Source organism: Lactuca virosa, chromosome 8 (assembly GCF_052849685.1).
Source record: "Lactuca virosa cultivar CGN04683 chromosome 8, Lactuca_virosa_CGN04683_v6, whole genome shotgun sequence".
NCBI classification, from domain to species: Eukaryota; Viridiplantae; Streptophyta; class Magnoliopsida; order Asterales; family Asteraceae; genus Lactuca; species Lactuca virosa.
The window spans coordinates 28447674-28471372 of NC_136433.1; the positions used below are offsets into that span (position 1 = coordinate 28447674).

The window sequence follows — 23699 nt, forward strand, 5'->3', positions numbered from 1 at the left end:
GACTTATAGTTTACTTATGATTTTTCAAAAGGTTAAAGTTTTGCCTAATATGCATCAAGTGAACACTTTTCTTCGATAGAAAGGCAAACCACACCCTTTGACTTTGATAAATTGCTACAACATATGGGTTAAGTCATAAGTGCACTAGTCCTCATGATCTATTAATTTTATTGTGTCAAACTTTATGTTCATGAAGAAATATTCCATCATGTTAACAGCTATGTAATTAGCATATACGAGGGATTGTGATTATGTAAATGTTCTAGCACAAATAGAGTTATCATTAATCATCTCAAAACATATTTAAATTCTACGATTAGAATTTTGCATTAAAAATGTATTGAAATTGTTAAATGTACAATCGACAATTCATATAGTACAAGTATATTCAAACATGCATGTGCATATTGATTATTGAAAAGGTAAAGGGTTATTGTGATGGAAATATTCCACTTCTCCATGCAAGGACCGATTATAAAATTGATTGATGATTTCATACACAAACATGAAAAAAGTTTTCAATCGAGTGAACTTTTAGGAAACCAGCACAATGAGTTGCTATTAATTCTTTTAAAATGTTAAAAATTAGTATGATATTTATATTTATAAATGAGTCAAGTGATGTTTGGATTTTTCTTGAACGTTTGATGGGATGTTAAGTCCACCAAACAAATTACACCATTTGTTTGCAAATAAAACGTAATATAATGGTAAAAAGGGGTATCGATCCTCGGGAAATGGTTGTATTTAATTACTAATGCAATCTAATAGAACTAGTGTAAATAAACTAACTAACTATAATTAAACTAAAAAAGGGGTGTTGTGATTGCTTAAAAACTAAAAGACTTGAATAACTAAAAAGCTTGCAATTAATCAAGATGATGAGATGCTCAAATATTGGTGAGAATTGGTTAACCAAGGCAATTCAACACAATGAACATTTGTGTGTTTATCATTAGGATTCAACATGAAGTTTATCATTCATCCCAAATTGGTTATAGCAATCATGAAACATGATATGCCAAGATTCATCATAGGTAGTATGGAGGTTGGGGAAGCCCACAACACTCCTTCTTAATCAAAAGCAAAGATCCAATTGAAGCAATTGAACCCAAGAAGTTGATTAGCCTTAAGAATGAAGGAATCCCCAATTCCTAGAGGATGACAATGCTTACACATCCATAAAGGAGCTATGATTCATAAGCTAGAGATGATTTCTATCATCATAAAGCTCTTGTTCTAAGTAAATTCAATGATTCAATGCAAAACCAAAGAAATAAACCAACAATTGCTCATTCAAGTACCAAGCTCATGATCAAAGTATCAAACAAGCATAAGAAATATGAACTAGAATCATAAACATGAGATAATTGATAATCAAACATGAATCCTTCAAAAACCCACAAACATTCAAGGGTTTTAGCCAAAGTTAACCAAAATAGAGAGTTTAGCCACTCATGGCAATAGAATAACAATCACAAAAGTCTAATTGCATAAAGAAACTACCAATAACTTGGAAAGATGAAAAGAAATGAATCTCAAGCTCCAAAATCGCCTTCTTCTGGTCTCCAATGGTGTCAAACCGAAGTGATGGCTGATAGATCCAATCCCCTAAGATAATGGCAAGCCAAATGACCAAAATGCCCAAAACTGGACAGTTGCGCGGGTACCCGCGCGACGGAGATTCCACCCGCGCAAGTGTTGCTCGGCTGCTATTGGCCCCTTTTCCTCCACTAACAATTCCATTACCAAAGATTCCCTTGGTCCCCTCCATATGCTACATGATTCAAATCAACCAATCATCTTTTAGCTTCAAATGTGGATGCTCCAAGCCCAAAATAAAAGTTCAAGATCCATCTTCACAAGCCCACTTTATCCAAGCCTTTAGCTTTTTAAGCCCAAATCTTCTTTGGTGGATCCGCCAAGCCCAATAATGCATCGGAAAGCCCAGTAAGCCCAACTCCAGTCAAACCGCAACCGCAATGAGCTCCAAAATCCTGCAAAATTCCTCATGCAAAATAAAAAGTCCCCGATACGATCCATGATAAAGAAAATAAAGAATATACAATGCAATACTAATAAAAAGAGCTAAAAGTCTAAAATAAACTAATAAAAATAAGGAAATAAAATAAGCTATCAACGTTGGTGTTTATGGACAATCAAAAGTTACACAAAACAAGTAAACAACAGTGGTAAAGATGAAATAAAAGAATCATGAAATTGGAATTTGTTATAAACAATAAAACGAAGCCATATGGAGGTTTAGGAAATTATACATAATGCAATCCAACTTATATAGGTTTGAGTTTCCACAATATCAACGACCAAAGTAGTTCACCTCCATCGATATCCAACTTAACATGTGAATATTGATTAGATCTAATGAATACCACTTAGAACACGAAGAAGAAACACTTGAAGCCATGAAGGTGTTTCCACTTGAAACCACGGAGGTGTTTACACAACTATAATTAGTCCAAAATAACTGCCATAATGTCACTATATACATACTACATTGAATATCCAACGATCTCAAGTGAAGCCAAATTCCACAAGGTCACGTTACAAGAAAAAATGTGTCACGACCATGCATAATGACATCGTTGTGCGTCAAAATAATTGAGGACACCACATGGTATGGTGCCCCTCTTTTCAGACGATTCATGTATGTTATATGTATAACGTCATATAGAGATATTATAAATTTATAATGCTTAAGAAATTGAGTGTTCAAACTTCAAAATCTCTATTAAAAGGATTATATGTTTTACTTGTCACCATTTTAAGTTCAAATAACATTGTTAGTGATTTTAACATGTTATGTCGTGATCACACAATTCTCGAGTCGTCAAGAAAATACATGAATAATTAATGGTTATGTATATGAATTATGCTTAATAATAAATTAAATATGGCAAAAGAATGCATGAAATGCAACCTAATAAAAGCCGGTTAAGGGAAATGTGTGTAAACTTAGGAAATGCATGAATTGTGATTTAATATTTATACATGAAAAACCAATGTCAGTAGCAAAACAAATTCTACAGTTAACATATTGGTTTTATTAATTGTAACAAATTATATCATTAGTTATTTCCACTATTAATTCATAATTTTATAGATCGTTTTATGTTGTGTAAATTATAATATTATATATCAAACATATATTGATTTCTTTATATAACAAATACAAAATAGTATGAAAAAAATACTACAACTTTTGATGATTTTGTAGAACGCACTACAAGAAAAAGGGGTTTCTATGACTAAATTATCAGAGACTGATTAATCAGTCTTGGATATCATGTATCTAGGACTATTGAATTAGTCTCACATACTATCTAGGACTGATTTTGTTGTATGAATCATTAGAGACTGACCAAACTTATCAGAGACTGAATTTACTCCCTGACCTCTTTGCACTAATTTAGATTTCGTAGGCAACAAATTGGGGACTGAATTTTAGTTTCGAATAGTTTAACCTCAATTGTGACTTTGGAAGGAAAGTTATGGGGGGATAAATTTTAGTCCCTGATATACTTGTGACAATTTTGATTGTCTAAAGAACTTATTAGGGACTAAATTTTAGTCATTGATACAATTGCACCGATTTGTTCTACGAACGGGAAACTTTCTAAAGACTGAATTTCGGTTCCCCAAACTACATAAGTAAAAATGTGATTATCTTAAATTTAAAACCACAAGTACCAAAGTCTATAATCAATGCAAATTCTAAATTATCTGGACCAAAAATATAATTTTTGAAATTAAAAGTTGCATGGGCTAAATCTATATTTATTGAAATTAAAACTATAAGAAAAACCATGTGATTATTATAAATTAAAAACTATAGGATTAAAATTATATTTTTTTTTTGGAACAGATAGTTATTTTAGATTAAAAACTATATAAACTAAATATGTAATTATTTCATTTTTATATGTAAAAACAAAAACAAATTCACATTTTAAATGAAATGAAACTCAGATAATTTTTGAATAAGAATTGATAATTAAGGGACCATTTTTATAAATTCACATTTTTATAACTTGAATTTATTTAGTATAGGTTAGCATAATGAGACGGTGTAGTTAGCATGATTTCAAATTCGGCAATTTTATGTGTATATTAATTAAGAAGCGAATCCTCGTTTTTTCTTTTTTTCCCTCTTAACTTATTTCATTCCCCCGGTGCAAATTAAAATTTTATTTTTTTCCCATCCAATTTTTTTTCATTCCCCTGATTCCACACAAAAAGTTTAAAGGGCTGTTTGTTTGCCTCTTAATTTGAAAATTAAGAGGCAGTCTCTTAAAAATTAAGATTCAAACCGTTTGGTAGCCTATTATTTTTTGTCTCTTAATTTTGTAAATGCATCTTAAAGTCAGATGTAGAACAATGTCTGAAATTGAAAAAAACGCGTCCTACCCCAAAATTTCAACGCTTCATTCCTTCACCTTATACTTCACGAGACCGGTGCCCACTTCTCCCTTTCACTTCCTCTCCGAGCTGCCTTCCTACAGCAGCGATTTCGCCGCCTTTATCTCCGTTGATTGCGCCGCCTCCTCTGTCTCCTCCGGTGCCGCCTTCCTTCGTTAAAATAGTCGATTTTTCGATTCCAGGTGAGATTATCATTGTTTTTGCCCTAAAACGCGATAATAAGAGATGGAGATTTCACCCGTTAAAATAGTCGATTTTCCGATGTCAAACAGCCTAACTTCGCTTTCTTCTTCATAAATTGAGACCCTTCTCCATATCATTCTCATAACCTAAATTCAATCGGTTGCCATTAACATTCAACATCACCTGTTTTATCTTCCTTCCAGGTTAGATTTCACCTGTCCCCACCCCTAACATCGTCGATTCCGCCCACTCCCACCCCCAACGTTGAGCGACAAAGAGGGTGCACTTTTGGTTTCTCCTTCCTTCCAGATTTGATTCATATATTCAATTTCTCTACTTAGCTTTCTTTTTTCTTTTCTTTGTTTAGGTTATGAACAAAGACCGAAGGAGATCTGTGTTCCAACATCACCGATTCCAGCCATTAAGGTTCTTCATCACATGCTCGCAGCCAGGTTTTCATTTTGAAATGGGAAATCTTCGGAAAAGTCCTAATATTTCACCCTAATTTACGAAAAAGTCTCAAACTAAAATTGGTTTATAAAAAATCCCGATTACCGGAAAAAATGACGATTTGACCTTTTTTTCAGGTTTATCGGTTTCAATACTTACCCGGTTTCATTAAAGTAACATTATTTTACCATAATTTTCATTAAAGTCCCATTATTTTACCATAATTTGGGACTTATTCGTAAATTATGGTAAAATAATGAGACTTTATTAAAACCAGGTAAGTAATGAAACAGGTAAACCGGGAAAATAGGGCCAAATCGTCGTTTGTACCGGTAATTGGGACTTTTTCGTAAACAAATTTTAGTTTGAGACTTTTTCGTAAATTAGGGTAAAATATTGGGATTTTTCCGGAGATTTCCCTTTTGAAATTTTTTATTTTTAATAAAGGGTTAAATTTGTATATTGCAGCCATGGTCGAATGTAACATCTCAATTTTCATTTTGATATAACGATTTAGAAAAATATTTATAAGGAAACATCGTCGAGTCACATCATTTCATAAAACCATAGTCACATGTCTCAAAACCATATCATAAAATAGTAACAATGTCAGAGTACAATCCCAAGAATCTCATAATGCGGAAAATCCTGTGTCTGTGTGATGCACTGCTACCGCGCCGGCTCCTTCCCCTTCGATGAAGAGGTACCTGAAAACAAAACTGGAAACTGTAAGCACGAAGCTTAGTGAGTTCCCCCATCATACCACATACCATACATAACATATACTGCTTAACATATCAGGGTACTAGCTACCCCTTCGGCCCTATCGACCGATAACTTATCTAGCATATCCGGGTGTTGGCCTACCCCTTCGATCCTGTCGACCGGTAACTTGCCTAGCATATCTGGGTGCTGGCCTATCCCTTCGGTCCTGTCGACCGGTAACTTGCCTAGCATATCTGGGTCCTGGCCTACCCCTTCGGTCCTGTCGACCGGTAACCGGGGACTATTTCACCCCCTACTACTACCACATAATATCATATCACATACATCATAAATTGTCTAGCATAGTTGGGTACTAAACTACCCCTTCGGTCCTATCGACCGGTAACCGGGGACTATCTCCCCTACTACCACTATCACATAACATCATATCGGGCTAGCACATGAAACATATCAGGTAGTAGAAAACCTAGATAATTATCACAAAGACAATCATCTAACAAACAACTCCTACTAGTGGGCCAGCATTGTGGCATTAGACCCACTTCTACTGAAAGGTAACTCACCTCAATGTCGTGCAGTAAATGAACTGTCCTCGGATCTGGGATCGACTCCTCTCAAAACTCCTACACATAACAACCTTCCTTAATTACCCTTCCATACTCATAACCCTTTCAAGGGTCACTCAGGTCAAAGTCAAAGTCAAGGTCAACACCCTGGTTAAAGTCAACACTCTGGTTGACTCAACTCGCCGAGTTAGTCCAGTACTCGTCGAGTTCCATAGATCAGAAATCTCTAAAATCACGATCCAACTCGACGAGTTCTTCCACAACTCGTCGAGTTTCTCCTATCAACAGTATCGGGACTTTTACTCCTAACTCGTCGAGTTCTCCTTGAACTAGTCGAGTTCTCCTTCATACAGAGTCGGGACCTTTTGATCATGACTCACCGAGTTAATCCTTGAACTCGTCGAGTCCTGCTTCATAACAGTTGGGACATTTGTCTTGAACTCGTCGAGTTCTTTGATCTTCAAGTCCATATTCATGTCCATATTGTTGAGTCTTATTCTAGACTCAACCAGATTGCTTCAAAAACAGAAAAGGTTGGGGAGCCATGACCCGACTCGCCGAGTCCCCCAAAGTCCAAGTCCATACAGTCGATTTCAGTCGGGCTTATTGCATCCAAAGCATATATCTGGCCTCCTAGGGTCGATATAACACGTAAAGTTACAAACTTTACGTGCATGCATGGGTGTTATGAAGCTAAAACACCAAAACTAAGCCATAAAGGAGTTCTAATGCATGGGATAGGGCCATAGCTCAATAAAGGTGGCAACTTTGAGCTTCCTGAGCTCCAATTTTCCCAAATCTGAAGTCATCACTCTCATATACACTCAAATCCCGAGTGTGACTTAGAAAGGTCCCAAAATGACAAGAAGCAAGCCCTAAAGGAGATCTAACTGATGGAAAGCCAAGGTTTAAGCTTTTTACCTCAAACAAGCTGGAAATGCAACCAAAACTCTGGATCTACTGCCTTCTTCTTGGACCTCCAAGCCTTTCCTTCCTTCTCCAACCTTTAAATCACTAAAATGGCACAAAATAGCTCAACAACACTCACAACTGATTAGGGTTTCGAGAATAGGGTCTGAGGGTGATGGAGGCTGGAGTGGAGGCCATATGTGACATCCCCAATTTCACGGCCAGAAAAGACCAATTTCGTTTATGCTTTTTAAAATAAAATCAGAGTAAACCCTTTTAAAAGATGTTGCGGAATTTGTTTCCAAAACAAAACATGATAAAAATTTATCAAAACCTTTCTTTAAGAAATATATAATTTCCTTTTATATCAAAACCTCGGGATGTCATGTTCCGATACAGATCAAAAGCATAAACAAGACATTATAAGCCTTACAACTGTTATTTACAACTACTGGCCTATAATCCATAAATCACTCATCATCATCCGACTATGCTCGGGGTCCACTACCTGTAATATAAAAAGCTAAGTGGGTCAGGCTTGGAAGCCTGGTGAGCATATAGGGTTTTCAACCCACAATAAATAATAAACTTATTAAGTTCTCAATCAACAATAAATTTATTAATTTCATCAACCAAAAATAACCCTAATTACCCATTCCCATTATCCTCACTTTACGTCCCGAAAACAACTATCACAAGGGACCTAGCCTAAGGATTTTCATTAGGGGTGACAACATTGTTTTCCTCAACAATTTATGTCAAACAAGACAACCAATAAGGTGACAACATTGCTTTCCTCAACAATTTATGTTAAACAAGACAAACATCAGGGTGACAACATTGCTTTTCTTCAGCAATTTATGTCAAACAAAACAACCTACCATAAAACAACCAATAAGGTGACAACATTGCTTTCCTTCAGCAATTTATGTCAAATAAGACAACCAATGTGGTGACAACATTGCTTTCCTCATCAATTTATGTCAAACAAACATCGGGGTGACAACATTGCTTTTCTCTCAGCAATTTATGTCAAAAGGGTGACAACATTGCTTTTCCCTCAGCAATTTATGTCAAAAGGGTGACAACATTGCTTTTCCCTCAGCAATTTATGTCAAAAAGGACGAAGTCACATCGTCGCCAAGGTTTATACAACAGGCACTACGTCTCATAGTCGCCAGGGTTTATACAATAGGCACTACGTCTCATAGTCGCCAGGGTTTATACAATAGGCACTATGTCTCATAGTCGCCAGGGTTTATACAATAGGCACTACGTCTCATAGTCGCCAGGTTTATACAATAGGCACTAAGTCTCATAGTCGCCAGGGTTTATACAATAGGCACTACGTCACATAGTCGCCAACGTACTAAATCCATAGCTACCAACGTACATCTATACTGTACTATTATCCCTCATCCTTTATCTACCCATGTTTTACCCAACATATTTGAAGATAAAATATATATACATTTTAAATTATTTTAAACATGTATAAAACATCCATTCAACATCCATTTCAAATAAATAAACAACATATATACACATAGCACGTATTTTATATAAAATACTTCATATCTATGTGTAAGGTGAAAGTAACTACACACTCACTTGATTTAATGAAAATCGGGCAGCAATTCGTTTCCTAAAACGATCGTTTCTAATAAAACCGGGAGTTTTATTGAGAAACCGGGCTCTGCGAAGGTCGGGCTTCGAAACCAAAAAGATAAATTTTCCGGGTCTTCGGGCACTTCGGGGCGTATTCCGGGGGTTATAATCGATACCGGGGCTTCGGGGGACGTAAAAATAGCCAAAATATTGAAAAAGGGGCCAAAATTGCCAAATTTTAAAATTCTAGCCGGGAGGGTTCGCACCCTCCTATTTATAGTGTGCGAGCTGGTGATCGGACGGTCAGGAGAGAAGCCACGCGGCAGCAGATCCGAAGGAGGCAGCACCTGCTCGCACGTGGGTTACGCATGCGAGGGCCTCGCTGGAGGGCTCTGATTGGACCGAAGTCCGGGTCCGAGGTGGGGGGCTCGTGGCTCATGTGAGGCTCGGATGGATCAGAAGCGACACGGGGCGCGCATGCAAGCTTCCAGCGCATCGGACACATCATCGATTCGGACACGTGGCACGATTTGAGCGAGGTGACGTGGCCGAAGTCCACGTATGCGAGATTCCTCGGTTTTGGGGATTTTTTCTCGATTTTTGCGCCAAAACTTCTAAAATCCATAACTTTCGTATACGAGCTCCGTTTTTTACGTTCTTTATATGCACGCGTAGGTAAAATTACGTTCTACAACTTTCGTTTAGACTTCGTCGGCTAATTTTGACTTTAATTTTTATATTATTATTTTTAACAGACCGGGACAGGAAATCCGTTAAAAATTCATAACTTCTTCATCCGACGTCCGTTTTCGTATGTCTTTTTACCGTTGTGCTACTATTTACGAGACCTTCGATTCTCGTTTAGGTTGTGTCGGCTAAAAATCACTCGATCTAAAATTCGAGTTTTTAGCTGTCTACTGCTAAGCTGAAACTTCGAAAAATCATAACTTCCTCATACGAAGTCAGATTTGTGCGTTCTTTTTATACCTACTATCGGTTTAACGAATACTATGAGTTTCATTTAGATTACTAAGTCCAAAAAGTAGTTTATCAAAAACTCACTTTTTACGACATTCGGCACCGTGCCGGTTTTGTCGCGAAACTTCGACAAGTCATAACTTCTTTGTTATAACTCGGATTTTGACGTTCATTATATGTACGGAATCCTTGTAACATATACTACAACTTAGTTAAGATTAATCCTTCTAAATAATCTTCCATAAAAAAAGTCATTTTTGATGTTTATCGTCTCTTAATTGACTAGCCCTAATCTACGGGCGTTACCCCATATAGGGTGTTTAAATAGGGTGTAAACCCTAAAAGTTAGGGTTTCATTCAGACAGGTCTACTCGTCGAGTCGGGGCTTCCGACTCGTCGAGTAGACTTTTCCACCTACGTCCAAGATTCGCCCTTACTCGACGAGTTTGGGGACTCAACTCGTCGAGTCTTAGTGTAAAAATGCAAAAACTCATATTTAAAATACGTATCGGGAACCGGGCGTTACATCGAAACCCCTAGAAAAACTACAGGTAAGTAGGTCAGATTACGACTCTATGTTGATATTACTGTCATTCTTGATTTTTAATAAAGGGTTGGATTTATTTATTTCTTGTTATGTATACTGCAACCATGGTTTGAAACCCTAGAAAATCTATAAATAAAGAGGTCAGATTACAACTCTATGTTGATGCTTTTTCATTCTTGACTCTCCTTATGCATCTGCACAATTAAACCTTATCCAAGTAACATACTTTACATTCCTTTTCTTTCACATATGGTATGTTATCTTCAATAATTGATATAATGCATACTCAGTAACAGGTAGTTACTGGCTTCAAGCATCATGAATTATATTGCTTACATACAACCTACTTCCATACAGGAATAGAAATTCACGTTGTTATAACTGGAAAGGAGCATAAACAGGCAGTTACAAAGCTTATGTTTTCACAATAATCATGACATAGGTATCGATTTGTAAAAAAAAATTATCAAGTGTACTTGTATTTTAATAAGTTATCCTTTACTTTGAGCTACTACTTTTGTGGTTTTTTCATCCGTTTTGGCACTGATAATGCAAAAGATAGAAGAAAAAAATGTGTACAAAATAGGGTAGTTTATGCCTTTCATCGTTTTGGCAATTTAAGTTTACATTTTGTTTCGTAATCCGGTTCATTAAATTTTTGTACTTTCATCTTGTATGTGCTTTAATCTTATTCAGATCAATAGGTAACATGTTCAAGAGACTCACAATTGCCAACACAGGTAGCAATTTGGTATTTCGTTTTGGCATTTTGATATTTTGTGACATAAACTTAACTAGTTCAATAAATGGTGTACTTATTGTTGTTTTCAATTGTTTATATCTTTTTTTCAAGTTGAAAGTATGTTGTTATTAATTATTTTTAGTTTTTTATTCAAGTTGAAAGTATGTTGCTATTATATCTTTATAGTTTTTTTTATTCAAGTTGAAAGTATGTTGCTATTAATTGAATGATATTACTTGAGGTTTAATTAGTTGTAAACTTGGTTATTATTTCTTTGTATGGTATTGGTTATCAAATCCATGAGGAGATGAAAGAAGAGATTTAGGGTAACATGAAGAAAGTGAGGCCAAAAAACAAGAAATTGCCAAGATATATAACGAAATCATAAAGTTCTCCCATGGAAATAACCTACCCACCGAATTAGACTTTCATATATATTATTTTTATTTAGTTTCTATACTTTGAAATCAAATATGATTTTTCATTTTTCTGGTCAAATATTAATATTTATTTTTGTAGTTGAATGTTAATGTTTTGATTTAGAGATATAAAATTTGAAGTTCATATTGCTAGTCGAATATTAGCGACTGAATGACTTGGCATCCTAAACTGATATTCACCAACTGAAAAATCAAATGAGGGATTGAATGACATTGTATTTGAGACTGATATCTTGAAAAATTAGAATAGAGACCAAATGACATTATATTCGAGACTGATATTCAATCACTGAATTAGGTTAGGGACTAAAGGAATGATATTGGAGACTGAAAATGATAGTATCAAAGACTAATATTTAGTCCTTTAAAGAGAATATTAGTGACTGATACGACATAAAATACAAATTTTAATGAAACATATTAAAGACTAAATGATATATTATAAATGGTTGATATTCAGTCTCTAAAAGATAGTATTAGGGACTGATATGACATAAAATTGGGGATTTGAAAAAAAAACAAATTAGAGACTGAATGAGATATTAATGAAGACTGGTTTTCGGTCTTTAATATTTTGATGTATTAGAGACTAATTTTCAATCCCAGATACATAAAAAATCAACTATCTAAGACTAGGTCTCGGGGACTAGCTAAATCAGTCTCTGATTCTCATCGGAGACTGATTATTGACCATTGGAGACTGATTATGTCAGTCTTCGATACCACTTTTTCTTGTAGTGACGTTTTAAGTTGTGGAAATTATATATAAAATATATGCCGATTTGTATATAAAACAAATAACAAATAGTATGGAAAACACTATAGTTTTTAATAAAATAAAAACACTACAACATCTATTATAACATTTACATCAAACAAAACTTATTAAACACTTATAAATCATTCAAAATGAATATTTAGAAATCAACATACATTTGATATATAGAAACATTGTTATAAAAAATTCATGTTAAATAAACATAGATGCGACAAAACTTATTTTTTTCAATTCTTTCATTTTGAATCACAAATCTTTTCAAATATATGATTTTTTAATCAAAACTTAAATATATACTACTAATATAGCTACAATTTATATAACAAATATATGGAAAATAAAAAGGCATTCAACATTAATAACCATAAGTTTAAAAAACTTTTGAATGTAGTGGAAAATATAAAGGCATGGCTAATTACATTAAATTTGAAATCATAATTACATTTAGATTAAAAAACTATTGAGTTGTAGTGGGAGTTTTAAACTCTTGAGTTGTGCCCAATAATATAATATAAATATTAACATTTATATGTTATAAAAACAATATTATAAACATTTATCATTGAAATAATAATTTTTATACTAAGTTGTAACTAATATTATAATAATTTTAAGTTTACAATAAGAAAGATATAAAAAGTTGTGTTTGAATCAAATTGAGTTAAGTTTTTGACTTAAAATCATTTTAAACAATAGGTATTTTTAACTAATTTATAAATAATTTATTTGAATATTTTGTATTATTATTATTATTATTATTATTATTATTATTATTTCAAATAACAATAATTTTTTAATATACAATAATCTATTCTTTAGTTCTAGGTTATTTTAAACAATTATTATTTTTTACTTAATTAAAAACTACTTATTTGATATTTTTTCATTATTATATTTAAAAAAAACTATCGTACTTTTGTATTGTACTTACATTTTTGACCTTAAAGTTATGAAATATTGAAAGAGAATGAGCGGTCCAAATCAAATGGTGATTTGAATTTCAAAACTATAGTAATTGTTATGTACACCGACCAATCTTAAAAAAAAATTTGTTAAGAGTGGGTTTGCGGAGAAAGAATGTTACACTTGAGGTATATTTTTATCACTTATATTTTCTTATGAAAATGTTAATATTTTATTTATTTTACTTTTCCTTTACGATAAAAAACGAATAGGGAAAAAAGTAATTGACAAATGTAATAAGATAATAACTATTTTTATTATTATAAAAACATTTAAAATGGATACATCCATATAAGTTTTGGTAGAACATAAAGAATTCATTTTTATAACACACATAATCATTAGTTTTCAACAATAAAGTCATGTCATATTAAAAATCATTCGTTCTAATTCATCACTATCACCAACAATTTGGAATAATAATTGTAAACTCCTTTCATCAAAATCAATTATAAAAAACTGCATCGATGTTATTTACAACAAAATAAGTGATATAAACTAACATAATATATAATTTATAATAGCATAAAATACATGTTGAATAATGTTCTCTTGGACATAACCTATATTTTCTTAACATAAAAAAAGAATGACAACATAAAGATACATACATGTAAGCAAAGTTCATTGCTCTAACTGATAAATAGCTTGAAAATTGATTTATCAAAAGCTCATGAGAAGTAATTTTCATTTCCACTTCATCATCCTGTGATTATAGAAAGATGCATAACACATAAACCTAAAAAGTGATCTCAAGTATATATTTACAAACATATCTAAATTTGAACCTTTGTTAATATCTCTACGTGCACTCAATTTGAGTTTATATAAATTTCTATTTGGAAAAGTTACAATTGTTTTCATATATCCATGGAACCACTCACGTAACTCTTCAAACCCTACAAATATAATCTATCATTTTGTGTTGACATACATGCAATATGTAATCTACAAATTCTTATATAGGCTAAATATTTCATTTAACTCATCAATTACATAGCATGATTTGAAGAGTTTTGGGAGTTCAATCATAATATTTCAAATAATCATAAATTAATTCGTATAAGTTGAATAGTTTTGGGAGTTTCAAATACATAAGGTTCAAGAAAAATGTTTGATTTATATATACTAGTTGAATATATGCGCGTTGTGCATAATACAATAATATAATTATAGATAAAATACGTGTTCTTAAAAGTAAATATCCTATTGTCATTAACTTTGAAATAATAACTTTTAACATAATGTTTATACATTGTAATAAAATATATGATAAGAGATTTTATTATTGATAACTATTATTATTTTAGTTAATTAAAAAATTATTTTTTATTTTTTTTATTTACTCAACCACTTTTTTAGTTGCTTTTGGTTGTTAAATTTGTTTTCTCTAACAAAAATTATTTAGTTATTTAGAAGAATTTATCTTTATTGAAAAGTATTAGGTACATTACTTTTTTCACTATGAATAAGAGAAATGTTGACCTATATTAATATTTTTTATAATTTTGAGACATAATAATAATAATAATAATAATAATATAATTGTTTATACACAAATTATTAAAATATATTTATTTGTTGGGTTTAATTGTTTGAGTCAATAAAAAAATATGTAGTTTTATAAATATAATTATGTTGATTTAAATGTAATCTAATAGTTTTAGCACATTGATGTCATTATTTCAAATTTTCTTTTCAAAATAATAATTATAGGAATCACTTTTTATAATATATCGAAATGTCAAAACTCAGATCCAAGAAGTGACCATAAAAAATTAAAATAGTTTACAGGTTATATATATATATATATATATATATATATATATATATATATATATATATATATATATATATAGAGAGAGAGAGAGAGAGAGAAAAAAAAAGAGAGAGAGAGAGAGAGAGAGAGACTTCTAAATAGTCTTTTAAACTTCAGGGTCCATAATCAAATAAAACATACAATCATGTTTACTTGGATTAATCTTCTATATGATTCTTAAATTTGACATAAAAAAAAGTCATCAAATATGCCTTCAACAATTTTGATGCCTACGAAAACTAAAACAAAAAAAACATTTATCCAACTTCGATGCCAACATAATCTTAAACAAAAAAATCACATTAATCCAACTTCGATGCCTACAAAAGCTCAAACAAAAATCACATTAATCCATCGAATAAAATAAGACAACGATATGAAAATAGTACATTGTCTTTCTGAAATACATTGTTTTCTACTTAAGTCGACTCAAATGCTCTGTACCAAAGCTTTTGTTTAATGTATGCTTGATTAAAGTCTCAACGTTTTATTTGAGTTCACATAAGCAAGCGATCATTTGTTTGGCGCCGAAGAACTGAGGGTGTCAAGAGGTAAAGAAGAAAATGTGGAAAAGCAAATCGATAAATTCTTTGGTGGTTTCTCTCTTTTCCACTAAATACGTAAATGTCATGTTTGGAGAAGCTATTGATGAAATACCACATTGAAGTTTGAAATAAGATTTTATAGAAGTAGGAGATGTTAGTAATTATAGTTATCATAAATTCAAAAACTCTTTGATTGCTTGTTAATTAAAATTGTGTGTAAGTTTCATAAGTTCAAAATCTATTTGATTGTTTGGTCTTAATTAGGTGAATGTGAAAAGGTATGAAAGTTTCAAATGCATATGATGCAAGTAAAAATATCTCTTTTATAAGTATAGTATAATATAATAGTATGATAGTATGATATATATATATATATATATATATATATATATATATATATATATATATATATTTATATATATATATATATATATATATATATATATATATATAGGCTTAGGTTATTTTGTTTTTACTAACTATTGTGTGTCAGAATGCACAGATCTGGACCAACGGATGTAATTAATCAATGGACATGATTTGAGAGTGTATGATATTACAATGGGGTAACATTTATCATATAATCGCACAAATTTTAATAAAATGGTATTTTAGACAATTAACTACATCTATAAAAGGAAATTTTCGGATTTTTAGAGAGAATTAATTATCCTAATTTTAAAAATATGAATTTTTTTAATTAATTAAATTTTAATTCTAACGTAATTTGTAAACATAGCCGATTTTATTCTATCAGAATATTTTTTTTTCTAGAATGATGTTCTTCCAGAATTTTATTCTATTAAAATATTATTGAAGAATAACAAAATTCTTGAATCCGAGGTTGAAAAATAACAACATTGTAACATATTCTTATACATCCGAACTTAAATACAAATTCATATATATTCTTACAAACTAAAAACCTTATACATTTTAATATAATTATACATATTCTAAAAGAATATCAATAAACATGAATAAAATTCTTAAAAAATAACAACATTCTTAAATTGTGAGTCTGATCAAACTTTATTCATTCTTCAAGATATTCCTATTAGGTTGAACTTTATTCTTTCTTCAAGATATTTCTATTACGTCTTCAACGCATTCTTCCAGCCATTCCTATCACAAATACAACAAAAACTAATAATGGTTAAAAACATGTTACTCGCAATTAACTAGCACTTTATATATTCTAGTAGAATACATAGAATATGACAGAATGTATTATTCTGGTAGAATACATAGATTTTATTCTGTCAGAATACATTCTGACAAAATTGACAAAATACATAGAATACATTCAAAAGTATTGTATTTCCAGCTAATATAATTTTAGATTCCAAATACACAATGATGAAAATGAAGTTCGTTTTAAATTGATTTGTAAAATGTTAGTCTTAAAATTGATTTATAAAACCAAAATCCAAAGCAATATTGTGCAATGTGGTTATAAAATTTGCAGCAGCAAATGGTTTGTTAAGTTTTCTTGAAACTTGTTCAAGAAATCGGTATTTCACATTGAAAACCCAAAACAATTATGTTGTCTACGCTTTCTAGAACTTATTTTATTCTACTTTTTAGATAAATTTTAAATTAAGTATTGTGTATGCAAGTCTTATTTTAACATTAAAATTCATTATTTTTAAGCAGCAAATGCAATATATATTAATAAAAAAAAAAGCCTAAGCAAGAAACTAATGGGCAAATACATCACAGGAAAATTCATTTTTATTATCTTATAAAATTACTATTCTGATTTTGTTTCATTAACGCAAAAGGCACTACTTTCAGTTAAAAATAAACATAAATGAACCAAATGTTAGGAAAATTGTTTGTGAAATGTTCAACAGAACTTCATAACATAGATCGTTCGTTTGTTAGAGGGAAATTGATTTATCGTAGTAATAACATAGAACGAACATCATCATTCTCAAAAGAAATTTGATTGTAAAATCAGAAATTAGGTTTAAAAATTAGAAATTGAGTTCAAGAACATACCAGGGCTAGGATGTTGGTGTACGGCGTCAGCTATAGACCGATTTCGGTGATGGAATACGAAGCCGACGAAAGAAGAGGGAGGAAGAAGAAGATACGGCAGTGGCAAGATGAGGGATACACAGGTATGTCTGGGACGATGATGAATGGTCGATGGTTATAAAGAAGAGATATTAGGTCAACATATATTTATCTTGTTTCCTTAATTACAAGTGCAAAAAACCAGAAATACCCTTTTTTATTTAATTAATTATTTTATTATTTGCTAATTTGTGATTGGTGCATTTAGGAACACAATAGTTGTTAAAAACATTTGAACATATATATATATATATATATATATATATATATATATATATATATATATATATATATATATATATATATATATATAGATCCGGTAAGAAGGAAATTTTTGGTAGGAAGGTAAGAAGTTTTTTTTCTATATATTTTTTTGACGAACAAAATAAATGAATCACTAGATGATTCATTTGTAAGATGATTCACAAGAAAAAATTTCCAAAAAAACATCTTTATGATTCATTTTTAAGTAAATTAAGAAAAAATTCACTTTTATGACAATTTTAGTGAATAACAACAAAATCATTATATAAATGAATCATCGAGATGTTTTTTTGAGAATTTTTTCTTGTGAATCATCTTACAAATGAATCATCTAATTATTCATTTTGTTTGTTCGTCAAAAAAATATATAGAAAAAAAACTTTTTACCTTCCTACCAAAAATTTCCTTCTTATTTGATCTTGACTGTATATATATATATATATATATATATATAAACCATTTACCTATATTTTATATTTTATATACACGTACAAATGTACATATCTATAATGTACAAAAGGCTATTAACTTTTTGTGATGGTATCCCTTGTTTCCACTCTTCTATGTTTGTATTTAGTTGTTGTGTCATGCTAATAAACATTCGATGATCAAGTACATGAAGAATCACATATATTTCTATTATGGCATTAAAATGATATCTAGTTATCTAGTATACATAAATCTACACCATCAATTTGCCAAAACTTTGTACTATTAATACTTTAATTTTGTATAACATCCTTTGAATGGTTCGTCTTTAACATTAGATTTGCCTGTTTTGAAAAAGAGTTATAGAATATGAAGTTGTCAAGACTAAACTTTTTCATTATTTAGAGACTACTTAAATAAAAGTTATTACATGTGGGATTTTAGATGAAATTTCGTAATTATAAAGTACTTGTTATGTAAATTCACCAGAGAAGAATTAATATTTACACTTTAGTGCACTATAAATATAAGTTAGCTCTTATTACACTCGTATATAAATTGCCTCCTCCCAAACCCCCTCTCTCTTCCCTGTGCTAGGAGACAGACTAATTAAGCAGAATAGTCGCCGGTCGTCGATCGTCGAGTGTCGATCGCCGGTCGTCCTCCTCAGAACGCTAGCGTCACCTATCTTCTTGTCTATATTCAATTTGGTAAACACGCGGTTTTGTTTCGATTCAGTTCATCCCCTGTCCAGATTCCGTAATGCTTCCTAGATCTCCCTCAGATCCAATGCCGTCCTTGTTCTAATTGTAGAACCAGAGGGAGAAGAATCAATTATCATCAATCAGATTGAAAAAAATTGGTCCATTTTCGATTTTGTTTAGAAATGTCGGCAATAAAGAGCCCGTCTCCCACCCGGTTCTTCACGATTGGACTTGTAACGTCGTGGTACTCATCCAACATTGGGGTTTTATTGCTCAACAAGTATTTGCTTAGCAATTACGGTTTCAAGTACCCGATCTTCCTCACTATGTGCCATATGACAGCTTGTGCTTTGCTAAGCTACATCGCTATCGCATGGCTGAAGATGGTTCCTATGCAGACTATCCGATCTCGTGTTCAGTTCTTTAAGATCTCTGCTCTGAGCTTAATCTTCTGTGGATCCGTTGTAAGTGGCAACATTTCGCTTAGGTATTTACCTGTATCGTTTAATCAAGCGATTGGTGCTACGACGCCGTTTTTCACTGCCGTGTTCGCGTATCTCATGACTTTGAAGAAGGAAGCTTGGCTTACTTATATCACCCTCATTCCTGTTGTGACTGGTGTTATTATCGCTAGTGGGGTATGCTTCTTTCAGATATTAGTTTCCAGTTTATGTTTCCTTTTTCTAATTATTCATGTTTGGTTTTAGGGCGAGCCTAGTTTTCATCTGTTTGGGTTTATAATGTGCATTGGTGCTACTGCTGCAAGAGCATTAAAAACAGTTGTTCAAGGGATCTTGCTTTCTTCTGAAGGGTATGGAACCATTCGAGATTCATGATAGATTTCCATCATCTATTCAACTAACATTACATGTCATTTTTTACTTCAGGGAGAAGTTGAACTCCATGAATCTCCTTCTATACATGGCTCCTATTGCTGTCGTATTCCTGCTTCCTGCAACATTATACATGGAAAGGAATGTCGTTGGTATAACAATAGCACTTGCAAGACAAGATTTTGGGATTGTTTGGCTATTGCTTTTCAACTCTGCGCTTGCATATTTCGTGAATTTGACAAACTTTTTGGTCACAAAACACACCAGCGCTCTTACACTTCAGGTATGTCTGTAGTTATCTATTCAATCTCTACCTTCAAAGAAAAACATGATCTTGTTTGTAACAAATTAGGGTTTGATATTTTAGGTTTTGGGAAACGCAAAGGGGGCAGTTGCAGTGGTTGTTTCGATACTAATTTTTAGAAATCCGGTATCTGTGACTGGGATGGCGGGATACACATTGACAGTGATTGGAGTTATTCTTTATAGTGAAGCCAAGAAGCGTAGCAATAAATGAGACCCATAATTATTAATTACTATAACTTAATTAGTTAAAGATTACAAGCTCACCATGGACAACTTGAAGCAGGTTAGGCTTTATGTGCTGTTGCTTGTTGCTGCTGATCTTGCCCTCTAAATTCATATTTTTTATGCTCATAAAACCTTGGGCTTGGGGACATTGAAGCTGCATATGTGTAACAGCTACATGAAAAATCAAAAGTAAGCCATTAGTTACATCTGTGTTTAGGGTTCATAGTATAAGAATTGTAGAATTATTTTGCTATGAATTATGTTATATTCAAACTTCTTATAGATTATTTATTCAAGGCTATGCCCATTTATCCTTTCATTGTGTGACTTCTTACATTTTTATAGGGTTAATGTCAATTAATAGCATTTAGTCGGTTATTGTAATTTTGGGACTTAATAGTTATTAAACTTTTTGACTTAATCTAAAAAGAACAACTTAATGGATTAAGCCACAAATAACACGGCTTTAATTATATTAAGACGCTATATCTTTACTTATTTTTCCTCATAGCTTCTTTCAAGTTAAAACTGAAAAAAAGAATATCTTGAATAATATTTCTTTGACTTTTAAGAGTAATACGGTAATTTAGTTTTATTCTGACAGTTTGTTTGGTTTAAAAAAGAAACAAACATGTTATATAGCAGTTTATTTGGTCTTAAAAATATCAAAAGTTATACAGTTCTTTATCTAGACAAATATCTTTCCCATTCAACCACTTTATGAAAGACTAATGACAGGTTTATGAAGCCAAAAATAGGACTATGAACTTAATTAGTCAATGTGAATAGCTATTTAGTGGCATTAACCCTTTCTGGATAAAATGATTTAGTTAATGTTAAAACAAGACACAAATGCTCATTTCTACTTGAAAACACTACTCAAGGGTTTACATACATACTTTCATATTGCATAAACAAAATTAACCCCAACAACTTAACTTCATAAGACTTTTCATCACTAACCTACTCAACATCCATTACTTCAACCTCTGTTTTTGGCTCAATAACACCAGTTCCAGTCTTAACATCCAAAACTTCAACATAATCACCATTAACACCATTCTCACTTCCAGGATTCTTAACAACCTGTGGTTTAGTTTCCTCTTCTTCTTCATCAAGATCTACCTTCAAGACACGTCGTTTAGGCACCCCTTCTCCATTTGATTTAGGCTCAGTTTTTGGCTTCTTCTCCGGTTGTTTCTTGGGCTCCGCCACTGGCTCAGCCTGATGACCACCACCCATTTCTTCATCTTCTTCAATCTTTGGAGCCAAATAGAATCTCAGATAACCCATTTCCGCAATTTTGTATTCCACCACTACTGGCAGCTCAGATGACAAACTCACTGTCACTTGGCTTGCTAATGGAGTCGCCTTTGTGAAAGAGTTCATGTACCTTAAAGCAAATGTTAAGGAAACTGGTGTCTCCATTTCGATTATAGTTGCTTCTTCTGGCTGCATATAAGTTTTACACAAAAAGTAAGCAAAATTTCATATCATTTGTTTTCAAAAAAGGTCTGTAATTAGTCTTGCGTACCTTGTCAACGGAAGTATTTTGTCTTAAGACGATGTTTGCAGTCCCAATGTCACCTCTGGTGGAAAACTTTACGCCTTCTTTGGTGACAGATATCACAACTACAAACACCAAATTGATCATGAATTAGCACTAGATTTTGAAAAGTAAATAGAAGTGGAGTGTTTTAACCATGATGAAAAAAAGAATACCAGTGTCTCCTATGGTGCTGAGATCTTTGCAGATTCTTGCAAACTCTGCAGATGGCATTCGGACAATGGCTTCATATTCTGCTTCTGGTATTCCAAGATGTTCACTATCAATGTCCATCAGCTTCATCTCAAAATCAGCAATCTTATCTTGATCTGAAACATTTCAGTCGATTAATTCACTATCAAAAGCACATACAAGTACCAAATTTAAAAAATAAACAGAAGATGAGCGGCGAATCATCATAAAATCGTAGCATATATGACATAACTGTAATAGATTTATCAATTAGATGTAACGAACGAAATACCAAACGACAATTCTATATTTAATTTTGATTTGAAAAAATAACTAATAGTCCCCTGTAAATTCAACAAAATGCATTCAAAAAACCCTAAAAGCGCATTATTGATGCAGATATTTGTTAAATTCAAAAAACCCTAAAATCGCCTTCAAAAAACCCTAAATTCGAATAGATGAAAGGTAAAAACTAGAGAACAGAAGTATTACTAGGGCTTTCAAACATGAAGGTGACGCAGTCACCGCCGTCGTCAGCCTTGACGGTGACAATGTCGTCATTGCCGGCGCATTTTAGCATTTTTGCCATGTTACCGAGATTCATTCCCATTGAGAGGTTACGATCGCATCGGTAGTGCTCGAAACCCTCAGATCTGAGTAGGAGTGAGACAAGCGCTACATGGCTTGAATCCATGGCCTGCAGTGAGAATCCCGTCGCCGAACAGTCAAAGTTGGCGTCGTTCACCAGATCCTTTATGGATTCCATCACTTTCTTCAAAAGACTGCCCTGAACCAACCTTAGTTCCAACATTTTCTCGTCTGTGAGAGAAACTGATGTTGATTCTTGAGAGAGAGAGAGAGAGAGAGAGAGAGAGGGGTACAGAAGCTATGCCGAGTGAAGGAGAGGGGTAGAAGATAATGGGATTTTGGCGGGAAAAACTTGTAATCCCGCCAGAAGTTGTCGTCAAAACACAAACGGCGTCCTTTTCCGCTTAATGGGATTTTTAACATTCAAGGTTTATTAAAAATGCAACAAGCTTTTGATTTGTTTATTGTTATAACATTAACAACCGATAATAGTTCATTAAGTTGTTTATTTTTTTAATTGTATTTAATAGGATATTAATGTTTATAATTCTTATTACATAATTTGAATATATTTCAATAAAGTAAACAAAGTAAACTGTCCACTATGACATATGACATTCAATAGTCGAGAAGGTTCATTTAGGTCGACTTAACGTTAATATTTTGACAAATGTGGCATCCGATATTAGCAACAATACTCGGTTGAAATGCACTATAATGTTGTAAAGAAAAACAGAAAAACGTTTACCAGCCTATCGAAGACAATCAAATATTTAATGATAAAATATAAAGGGTAAATTACACGAATGTTTATTGTGGTTTAGGTAATTTGCATTGTT

General features: G+C 32.3%; 2 protein-coding genes across 2 annotated transcripts; one reads left to right on the top strand and one right to left on the bottom strand.

Annotated features, from left to right (window-relative positions):
• Nucleotides 1-19224: 19224 nt before the first annotated feature.
• Nucleotides 19225-20853, top strand: LOC145132767 (Nucleotide-sugar transporter family protein). The gene is made up of 4 exons (XM_079067667.1): nt 19225-19808; nt 19878-19981; nt 20058-20286; nt 20371-20853. Exons 1-4 carry the CDS (start codon nt 19353-19355, stop codon nt 20518-20520), a joined length of 939 nt encoding a protein of 312 aa, XP_078923793.1. The 5' UTR covers nt 19225-19352; the 3' UTR covers nt 20521-20853.
• A 473-nt stretch (nt 20854-21326) lies between these two features.
• On the bottom strand, nt 21327-23193 carry LOC145128870 (DNA sliding clamp PCNA-like). The gene is made up of 4 exons (XM_079063649.1): nt 22765-23193; nt 22257-22409; nt 22069-22166; nt 21327-21986 (listed from the first exon to the last, which is right to left on the bottom strand). The coding sequence occupies exons 1-4, from the start codon at nt 23081-23083 to the stop codon at nt 21498-21500; spliced, it is 1059 nt and encodes a 352-aa protein (XP_078919775.1). The 5' UTR covers nt 23084-23193; the 3' UTR covers nt 21327-21497.
• Between the last annotated feature and the right edge of the window lie 506 nt (nt 23194-23699).

Bases quoted from the DNA above. Each gene is read 5' to 3' on its own strand.
- LOC145132767 (XM_079067667.1), top strand. From the start codon at position 19,353: ATGTCGGCAATAAAGAGCCCGTCTCCCACCCGGTTCTTCACGATTGGA. The intron at 19,982-20,057 runs GTATGGAACCAT...TTTTTACTTCAG, and splicing joins ATCTTGCTTTCTTCTGAAGG to GGAGAAGTTGAACTCCATGA. The intron at 20,287-20,370 runs GTATGTCTGTAG...TTGATATTTTAG, and splicing joins CCAGCGCTCTTACACTTCAG to GTTTTGGGAAACGCAAAGGG.
- LOC145128870 (XM_079063649.1), bottom strand. From the start codon at position 23,083: ATGTTGGAACTAAGGTTGGTTCAGGGCAGTCTTTTGAAGAAAGTGATG. The intron at 22,410-22,764 runs GTAATACTTCTG...GAAATGTTTCAG, and splicing joins CTTCATGTTTGAAAGCCCTA to ATCAAGATAAGATTGCTGAT. The intron at 22,167-22,256 runs GTATTCTTTTTT...TGGTGTTTGTAG, and splicing joins CAGCACCATAGGAGACACTG to TTGTGATATCTGTCACCAAA.